The 10,598-nt window shown below is 46.1% G+C and overlaps 1 protein-coding gene across 1 annotated transcript; it reads left to right on the top strand.

Annotated features, from left to right (window-relative positions):
• Positions 1-739: 739 nt before the first annotated feature.
• On the top strand, positions 740-9,173 carry ippk (inositol 1,3,4,5,6-pentakisphosphate 2-kinase; the record flags this gene model as incomplete). The annotated part of the gene is made up of 14 exons (XM_080545891.1): positions 740-851; positions 1,568-1,627; positions 1,923-2,018; positions 2,155-2,221; positions 2,562-2,683; positions 3,092-3,181; positions 4,098-4,156; positions 4,428-4,500; positions 4,884-5,012; positions 5,641-5,836; positions 6,684-6,819; positions 7,789-7,891; positions 8,524-8,603; positions 8,954-9,173. The coding sequence occupies exons 1-14, from the start codon at positions 771-773 to the stop codon at positions 9,171-9,173; spliced, it is 1,512 nt and encodes a 503-aa protein (XP_080402017.1). The 5' UTR covers positions 740-770.
• Between the last annotated feature and the right edge of the window lie 1,425 nt (positions 9,174-10,598).

Raw genomic sequence — 10,598 nt, 5'->3', positions numbered from 1 at the left:
ATCTATCTATCTATCTATCTATCTATCTATCTATCTATCTATCTATCTATCTATCTATCTATCTATCTATCTATCTATCTATCTATCTATGATCTTCTAATATACTATCTATCTAAACCTTTCTTCCTTTCACCAGTCACTACTGCTTCACTAAATAACACTTTGCAAGCCCATGAAGTTAGTTTTGGAACGTATTTTTCTCATCATAATCTTCCTTGCGTTCATAATATCTCAATGCTAAGCAATATATAAATGAATTGTATGGGAAACTATCACTAAACTTACAACAATTTTGGTCAAGAAGTTAAAAGACACTTCTCCGCTAATATTTGTTTTTAAAGGATTCTTGTTTGTTAGTTTCTTACGACGAAGACATTTATATTTATTCCGTGAATTAAAAATGTAGGATTTATTTTTTAGTTAAAAAAAACAAAAAACAAAAGTTGACATGGATCAGGGGGAGCAGAGGAAAATTCTCGCTGAGCCACTTTGACTGTCACTGGATGACGAGACGTGATTGGCTGATCTGACATATCCTCAAGTGGCCCTTCCCAAAGTCATTCTGGTACATCCAATCAAAACGTCATCTAAAAATCCAACCGCCAATCAGGGAACAGGTGGGAGGGACATCCTTCAGAAAGCGGTAGTAGTAGCAGTGTGTCGGTGTGTCAGGAGCTGAAATTATTGTTGTAATTGAAGTCTTTCGGCCTAGTAAAGTTAAGCAACTTTAGAGTTTATATCGAGATTAACTTTGACTTATTTTATGTGTTATGGAACTGGATAAAATGGACGAGAACGACTGGAAGTATCACGGGGAGGGCAACAAAAGCCTGGTGGTCTCTCATGTCCAGGTGAGCAGAGTTAGCCTGAGCCAGCTAGCTAGCTAGCTTGGCTGTTTGATTGCCAGTCAAATATCATATGATAGCATATGATGCTAACTTAGCTAATGTGAGAGGTTGATAAGTTAAAAGAAAGTCAATGTTATGTTATGTTATGCGCCGTTTAAAATGGTTCAGTCAAGTCTGTGAGTTGATTCCTATGGAGAGAGAGTGGCACTAGTTGGCTAACTTAGCTGTCATCAAGCATCCATACCAGGCGTGTTAGCTGAGCTCTGCGTCCCTTTCTTGGCTGCTAAGAGGAGCTATGAAGCTATGGTCCTTCTGATGTTAACCTGCTAAGAGTAGCTATGAAGCTATGATCCTTCTGATGTTAACCTGTAGCTATGAAGCAGCTATCCTTCTGATGTTAACCTTGTTAACCCGGCTTGTTCTGGGTTTCTAATGAGACACAGAAAGGAATCCTTTGACATTCAAACTCCACAAAGCCAAAGCATTGAAGTAGCCAGAAGTAGAAGCACTCAAGTTCACCAGCAAGCCACCAAGTCAAGTCAAGTCTAGGGTCTTTTTTTGAGTTGATCACTTTGAAACAAGTTGGTGGTTAGCTGGCCAGGGTTTATCACGTAGACTTTGTGGAGAATAAGTTCTCCCCCACCGTATATTTGCATGTAGGCATGAAGCTAGTTATTCAAGTTGTACCTGAACACTTTGTATCTCTCTCTCTCATACAGCATGCCCGAGTTCTGCGCTTACTAAAATATTCAGCTGAGGACTCTGAAAACGCCCATCAGGTAATGACAACCTAACTAAAGACACTCACTTGATGACACATGTGTCCTGTTATTCCTCCCAATGACTCATGCCCAGTCCCTTTTTTTTAGTCAGTCATAAGCTATATCTGCCCTCAATGGACCTGCCTAGAAAGTTCTGTAGTGGGACTATATAATGAAATGTTGGTTTCCTTTTTCTCTGATGGATAGTGTCGATTATACTTGTATTAGTATTGAAGTAAAGTGTTAGGTCTACATCAAGATGGATTCATCGACTAACCCGAGACCTAATGTCTGTTCCTTTTCTGTCTTTCAGACAACCGAACAAGCCTTCCAGCAAATTCAGAACATTGTTGATTATAGTAAAAGTGTGATGAAGCCATTGCTCGGGGAGAAATTTGTCCACGATGGAGTAAGAAATCACTTTCACTAAGAGACGGCGCGTCACCTGTCACTTTTGGTTGTTTTGTCTGTAGGGGGTAACAGCCCTGTACGGCCCTATCTGCTGATCAATCAGTGCTCATTCTTGTCCTTCTTGTTTTTTACAGGAGGTTGTCAAATTGCCATTAGACTTTGTGAGACAGCTGTCCTTAAAGGTTCAGCAAGAACGCCCAGGTAACTACTGTCTTTGGTTATCGTAGTTTTTGATCTTCATGTTTTTTTCTTCATGTAATACGAGACATGTCCTCATGCTGCATTGGGCAATTGTTGAGCAGACACACCCTGGTGAATTGTGTTGTTTACATTGACATTGTGTGTATGTCATCACAACATTAAACACACCTGCCTGTGGGCTATGACAGAACTTGACAGCATGTGAGAAAATATTGTACCTGTTAGGCTTATAAATGATGTCACTAATTCAGTATCATTTCTGTAAGCGAACCGAATGTTTAACAACACACACGTCACGTATACAACGCTTATACCTGTCTCTTGTTCCCTGTCTTGCCAGAATCGCGGTGTGACAAAGTGATGGATATGTTCAGTGGCTGTGCGTTGTGTCTCCCTAACCTGACGCAACTCTCCTCTTGCTGCTTCAGTGACCACAGACCTCCCCTCTGCATAGAGATCAAGGTATAGACTCACTGGTGGATAAGGTTGTTAGCATGATAACGTGTGAGGGAGCTTTGGTGGTGTGTAGTACTGATCAGAAACACATAGATTTTTATGGCCAGCTGCCTTTACCTTATTGTCAAAGTATGAATGAGAAGAGGGTATTTTGATGCACTGAATTATGTGAGCTATGTAATACATAATGAAAAGGTAAAAGTGAAAACAGATTTCAGGGTGACTCAGGGCTACCATGAGTTTGGAATTCCGTCACATGATTGGTGCTTAGAGATAAGAAAGGGATAAGTGTATTTTAGCTGAAAAGAGCCGTTTGTTGAAACGGACCATCTCAGCCAGCCGCATGGTAATTTGAACATTTTGTGGTCATGCAGTAATGCTGTAAGTCATTCTGTTCTTGTCTTTTTTCTGCAGCCCAAATGTGGATTCCTACCATTCTCTAGGCATGTTACAAAAGACATAAAAAACAAGGTGTGCCGATTTTGTATGCATCAACATTTTAAGGTAAGTCAATTAATCATAAGGGAATGAAATGGCAATGAACTGTTGTGTAAATAAATGTCTTTATTCTTGATTACGGTCCTGGTAACTAGAATTGGCAGAGAACCTAAACGCTACTCTTGTTTTTGTCTTAATAGATGTTTTAATACACTATTCAAAATAGATACATTGCTAATAAAACAAAGCGCATCTGTCTGGGAGTATGTTGTTGCAGACAGGAAACTGTCTAGCAGGCATTTGTTTAAACAAGATGAGTTGTCAATATTTGCCCCCTGGTGGTTGACCTGTTGAACTACACCAAAGAAGTGCTGAGACTAAAAGGCCCAATCCCATTTCCATTTTTTTTTACCCCTATCCCTCGTTTTGTATTAAATCTTTATTAACAAAGAAAAGTATTACATTTGTGGTTTTCTCTTCCTGCTTCTTCCTGTTTTCACTATCGTGCCGATGATTCGCAAGGCATTCTGGGATTTCATAACACGGAGTGTTGCGGCTCTCTTTGGAGTCTGGTCCTTAAAAACCTCAGTTTGGAGGGCTATGTAGCCCTACCACTTGGCCCTACCCTTACATGAAAACAAGAATTGGGACACCCCTACCCCACATGTGAAAACGGTAAAAGCCGCAAAATGGAGGGCCAAGGGGTGAAATGGAATTGGGCCTGAATCTCTGTCTGGGCACACCGAGCCCTCACTCCCTAGACACCCGTGTAGATCTGACAGGGCTGGTTGCTGGTCCAAGCAGAACAGCAGTACTGTAGTTCCACCTCACCCTCAGGTGGGCTTGATGGGTGTTATTTCCATTTTGCTTATACCACATTCCAATCATGTCAGATCTATACGTGTGATTTAGGGAGTAGTGGCTAGCTAGGCGTTCTATGTCTGGGCCGGGCCATAGTTTGATTGATTTCCTCTCCTTACAGTTGGCCAATGGGAAGTGGAAAAGACTGAGCCGGTATTGTCCCCTGGACCTGTTCTCCGGGTAAGTCTCCTACACACAATGGAGAAAAGGCTTAGGGACACGACTCTGCTCCTGTCCTCCACTCCACGTCCTACTGAAAACTCATCGGAGGGGGAAGAGGTAGGTTCCTCCCCTTCCACGTCCTCCTCCAATGCTTTTTGAGGATGAAAAAGGGTGGAGAACCGAGGAGTCGTGTTCCTAACCTCCTACAGTATTGTCTTTTGTTAGGAAGATTAGATCCGTGTTGACTCTGTCTATACAAACACAGTGAACCTCCATGTCTCTGCTTTAGGAACAAACAGAGGATGTATCTCGCCATAAAACACTTGATAGAGGAGCCACAGAATAACTTCAAAATCTTCAAGGTATGTATTATATATGTGTGGTTGTTGTGTGTGTGGTGTGTGTGTGTGGTGTGTCAAGGTATGTATTTCTAGAGCATTTTCACCTCTCTCTAGACGTAACATTCTGCAGCAGATGGCTGGGGAGGGGGGGGGGTGTGTGTGTGAGGGCTTAACCAGATGCAGATTAAGATCCCTGGACTGAAATACAGTTTCTATGGAGATTCACCCTGGGACAGGATCTCTAGTCTAAGATTCTTAAGATTAGGCTTAATCTGGGTCTGCACATCACCTCCATATCTTCCATCTAAATATCTCTCTCTCTCTGTGTCTGTGTGTGTGTGTGTGTGTGTGTGTGTGTGTGTGTGTGTGTGTGTGTGTGTGTCTGTGTGTGTGTGTGTCTCTAGGGGGGTGAGTTGATATACAGCTGTAAGGACAATGCTGACCTTCTGCAGGATCTGAACAGCCTGGCTCAGCAGCTCAGACCCTACTTCCTCCACACCAACAGCCTCATCAACGGACACCAGTCCAACAAGGTACAACCCAGCGGGGCGCTTAGGTGGCGTAGCGGGTTAAGCGCTGACCATGTAACCGCAGGGTCCCCGGTTCGAATCTGGCCAGGGACATATCCTGCATGTCGTCCCTCCGCTCTCTCACCCATCCTTCCTGTCTAAATCTTCACTGCATCTGTCAAATAAAAAAGAAAAATATGAGTGGGACTGCCCCACTCAGAAAAAATAACTTTAAAAAAGGTACAACACAGTACCACAGCCTGGGTGCCCCAGTCAGCTGGACCTGTGGGGGGGGGGGGCACTTTTGGCTAGACGGGAGGGAGGGAGGCAGGGGCGTCTGTGGGCATGCTCCCCCCCCCCCCCCACAGGTCCAGCTGACTGGTGAAAAGGATGGTTAACAATGGGGGGGGGTCTAGCAGAGTCACTTACTCTTAGTACAGTCCAGTCAGTCTCAGCGCCGTTCGTACTGTACCGAACACCAGTGTGACCGCATTGTCTTATTACAGATGGATTGTGTGTGTGTGTGTGTGTGTGTGTGTGTGTGCGCGCGCGGTGGGGATTCGTTAGTGCCACACCCTGGCCACCGTTAGTTGAAGCAGTGACCTCACCTTCCTTTCCTTTCCTCTGGGCTCCGCCCCCCCCCCCCCCCAAGGTGGTGCTGAACGAGTTGACCCAGGTGGTGGTCAGCGCCTTGCTGAGCAGCTGGGACTCGCCTCGCTGCGGGGACCCCAGGAAGGTGCCTCGCTCCGGGGACCCGCCTCGGTCCGGCGACCCCAGGAAGGTGCACCTCCCCGAGGGCAGGGCTCTGTGTGAGGCCAGCCTGCTGCACAGAGACCTGCTGAGAAATGGTAAGATATGACTATGGCACTGTCATGTACCTGAACCAGTGACCAGTGGGATGTCCTGTCTGTCCTGCCTCTTTATGTCTAGCTTCTATCAAGGCCCTTCTCTCTCTCTCTCTTTTTCTCTCTCTCTCTCTATTTCTACAGAATCTCTTTCTGTAGGCGCATTCCTCTCTTGCTCTCTCTCTTTCTTTCTACAGAAATCCTTTCTGTCTAGGTTTCTCTCTCTAGGCACCTCTCTATCACTTTCTCTCTCTCTCTTCACTGATCTCTCACATCCTGTTCTTTGTAGAATGTATCAAATTCAAAGTACTCCTCACTTACACTCACTTACAAAGCCCTCCATAGCCTGGGGCCCCCCCTTACCTGACTGACCTCCTTCTCCCCCACCGCCCTACCCGTACCCTCCGATCCTCATCCACTGTTCCCCTCACTGTCCCACCCCTCGAAACTCAAAGGCTTCGGAGACCGTGCCTTCTCACGAGCTGCACCCCGCCTCTGGAACTCTCTCCCTCAACCACTCAGAGACTCACCCACACTCTCCACTTTTAAATCCCACCTCAAAACCTACCCGTTCTCCCATGCATACAACCTCCCCTACCCCTAACCATCTCCCCTAACCCTGCCACCCCCTCCCCCCCTGGACATGCATACAACCTCCCCTACCCCTAACCATCTCCCCTAACCCTGCCACCCCCCTCCCCCCCTGGACATTGCTGCGTTAATTGTGCTCATGTTATCTGTTGCTTGTTGTTCCTGTGTTTTCTGTTTTTCCTATATTGTCAGCGTCTTTGAGCCCCGGAAAAGCGCTATATAAAAACAATGAATTATTATTATTATTTGTGTGTTTCAGGTAACCACTGCCTACCCAAAGACTGTGTCCTCGCCAAAATCCTCCAGACCCAGATGCTGGACAGCCTGGACATCGAGGGCGTCACGCCCCTGTTCAAACGAGTAGAGCAGCACCTGCAGGAGTTCCCAAAAGAAAGGTCTGTTGACCGATGGAGGCTGGTGGAGGTAGAACTCTGAGGACAGGCTCATTGGAATGCTTGGAACGGGATCAAACACACACACACACACACGTTTGATACCATTCCCTTCCATGCATCTCAATGAGCCCGTTCTGCGATTTCTGCATTGTTAGACTGTAACGTCCCAATGTGTTTAAAGTCAGTGGACTAGTGGACTAGTGGGATGGTCTGAGATCACATGGTAGTGTACATGTGGACGTTTAAAGTCCCATATTATAAAACCTCACCGTTTCAGTGCTTGCTGTACATTTGGGTCTGATGACCCTGCTAACACAGAAACTGTGAAATAAAACAATCCGGTCAGGTTTTTGTGGGCTGAATAATTTGGAAAACGAAATGCGATTTTTTTTAATTTAACAAGCCGTCCAGATTGGCCTACGCAGGGTGGGGTCTCATCAGGCGCTGTGTTGAACATTTCCCCCCCCCGCCGTACACTCGAAGGGAAACTCCGATCATTTCCATTTAAATGGTTTTGTATTCCTTGTGTTGTGGGGGAACACTGGGATATTAGTTTTTTCATTTTATTCCCCTGGGAACTGTGTTTTTCCGCCAGTTTGCCACACAGCAAACCGCGGACAATTTCCCAACCCGTGAAACAGCTCGTCCAGAGGACTGAAACAGATGTGTTTAGATGCTGGAATTAACATCTGAGTGGTATTTTTAACAAAAAACACAACAGACCCCAGAGACCAACATTAACTTGTGGAAAAAGAGCATAATCGGTTTCCTTGAATGTATTCACCATGTAATAAGCTAGTTCTACCACTAGGTGGTGTGTCTGCACACTAAAACCATAGTCCCTGAACTTTTAATCACATTTCCAAATAGTACTGTAACAATCAGTTTTGTTCATTTTGTTTTGACAAAAATATAATCAAATGTAATTGTCGATCTATTCTCTAACAATGTGTCATTCCCACCCTGTAGAAGCAGACTACAGATTGACGGCCCGTACGATGACACCTTCCTGGAGAAGGTGCAGAGTGGCCAATCAGAAGACGACGGCTCCATTGAGTACGCTGTAGGCAAGGTGAGACTCCCCAAATCATATCTAAGGTATCCTACCACTGCCACTGTGCCCTTGAGCAAGGCACTTAACCCCTTACTGCTCCAGGGGTGCCTGACAGGGGGCTGACCCTGTGCGTGTGGGGGTGGGGGTGTGTGTGTGTGGGGGGGGGGAACCTACGTGTGATGGGTACAATGATGTCATTGCAGGTGTGTGTATGCCAAATGTGTTGTTAGCAGGGGAGGCTAGTGGAGGTAGAAATCAGAGGATGGGCTCATTATAATGCGTGGAACAAGCGATGTTTTAAAACATTAGTGTTTGATCCCACTCCATGAATTACAATGAGCTTGTCCTCCGACTTCTACCTCCACCAGCCTCTATTGCTTGTTAGAGAATGTGAGTTTAGGGTCTGTCTGTCATGCATTAGCCTTGGGTGGGTAAGCTTCACATGGCAGCACTAATGTCATTGTAGGCAAATATGAAAGATGTTGTTGGTGCAATGAGGCTTCAGGAAATGCACAACTTTCTTCTTAAAGAGGGCTAAGACGTCATGACAGACAAGTTCTCGACGGGTAGATTATAAGAGATCGTTGGACCCTAACCTTAAGAGTGCAGTTACAGTTTTTTTTTTTATTGGCTCCTCCTCTCTTCCGTAGGTGCACCAATACAGAGTTGCCATGACAGCCAAGGACTGCTCCATCATGATTGGTCTAGCCCCCTGTGGCGAGGACAATGGGTGAGTGGTCCTGTGTTGTGTTAGTGTTGTGTTGGGTGTGGACCCCAGGAAGAACAGCTGTTGCCATGGTAGCAGCTAATGGGGGATCAAGATAAAGTATTATTACGCTGCAATGATAATCTCTCATTTTCCCCCCTGCAAATAATTGAAATCGTATCCTACTGTGATGCATAGATATTTACACCTGTTTTCATGTGGGGGGGATACCTCATCGTTCATCCACTTGTCCAGAGGAGGTGGTTCTGGAGGAATGGATACTGTTCTCTAAGTGTATGAAATGGTATTAAGAATGTGATCCCCCCCCCCCTGCTGTGGACAGTGTAGTAACGACTGCGTTTCTATCAACCCAGCTTGGAGCAAGACATGGAGATCCAGCCCACGAAACCCAGGTTCACCTACTCCGTCTCCATCCTCGACCTGGACCCCAAACCCTACGAAAATATACCTCACCAGCACAAGCTCGACTCGAAGATAGTCAACTACTACCTGCGGAGCATCCAGGCCAAGCAGGACGTGCCTGCCCCCAACCTCTACAGAGAAGACTGTACCCTGGTCTTCCACCCTGTATGAACCAGGACCACCCCCCCCCCTGCTGGGCTTGGAGGTCCCGCGCTGCTTTTGACGTGCGACGATGATGATGATGAGCAATGAGAAAAATGCAAAGATTGAATGGAAAAAAACAGAGAAACATATCCTTATTTTTTACTTTGTCTTATTTCTTTAACTCTTTAATACCAATAATATGCCATATTTTATGACCTGAATGTAGATGAGATGGCTGGGACTGTGGTAATGGTGGTCTGGTAAAGGTGTTCTCCTGTTGTAGCACTTGTAACCCCCCCTCCCCCCAGAGTTTGTTCAGATAGATCTGTATCGTGTAGATCAGATATCAGTATCTGTCATGTAGAATAGCGGAGCCATGTCAGGTCTGTATGTTGCGGGTCTGTCTGCAAGGTGTGAGGCAACACGCGACATGTTCTCAACGTTGCAGATAGACCTGTAATATCTAGAGCAGTCATGGATCCCTTGTTCTGACATTTGACACACTCAAAGATTGTTTCTACACGACGACAATTAAATTCTGAACGTTGTAGAACGTTGCACGCTCCTGAATGCAGCACCACGGGGTCTCCTGGAACACAGGAAGCTTCACTGTGTGAGGCGAGGAGGAGGAGGGAGACCAGGGGCAGAATGGTGGTGTGGGGATTAAGACGGCTAAGATTTCTCTTATGTTCTCTCTTTTCACCGCCTCCTCGAAACAAGTTGGGAGGGGGGGAAATCGGAGGTTCCTCCCCTCAGACACTATTCTCAGTTACGTTTTGGGAAGGAGGCAAGGAAAGAGGATGGGGGGGGGGGGGGGGAATCTAGGAAAGACTCTGGAGATTCAGCCCGCGGAGACTCAGACAGGCAGGCGGCACTACAGTGGTGTATTCATGTGCCAAAAGTGGCTTGTGGTGTGTTTTAGCACATTTTTTTTCTCTTCTGCACAGCAACATTCAGAAGTGGCGTGTGTGTGTGCGTGCGCGTGTGTGTGTGTGTGTGTGTGTGTGTGTGTGTGTGTGTGTGTGTGTGTGTGTGTGTGTGTGTGTGTGTGTGTGTGTGGGGCATGTACTGTAAAAAGCGAGGGGATTTTAAGGCAACCCAACAACCTCGCTCCTTTAGAGAGGGCCCAGAATGTGCCTGTCGTGTTCAGACTTGCAGAAATGAAGATGCATTTATGAGGTTTAAGAAATCCTTGTCCTGTTACATGGGGTTACCTCTCTAATCCAAACGCCTCATACTAAATGATCAGCGACGTTGCCAAGCGGTTGCCCGGTGCTATTCTGTACGGACCCCGTCTCCCAGACCCAGATTAAGTTTAGACAGACTTGACTATAGACAATGTTAAAATCTCCTGTTACAAGTGCATTCTAGTCCCCCAAGTGTGGGCTTAATCTGGGTCTGGGACACCGCCTGTGTCCTCTACAGTAGCTTGTCGCTGTGATTGGCTGAACC

This window comes from Nansenia antarctica (assembly GCF_963989245.1).
Source record: "Nansenia antarctica genome assembly, chromosome: 15".
Classification (NCBI taxonomy): domain Eukaryota; kingdom Metazoa; phylum Chordata; class Actinopteri; order Argentiniformes; family Microstomatidae; genus Nansenia; species Nansenia antarctica.
Note: the sequence above shows the minus strand (reverse complement) of the source record. Positions and strands in the feature narration are given on the sequence as shown.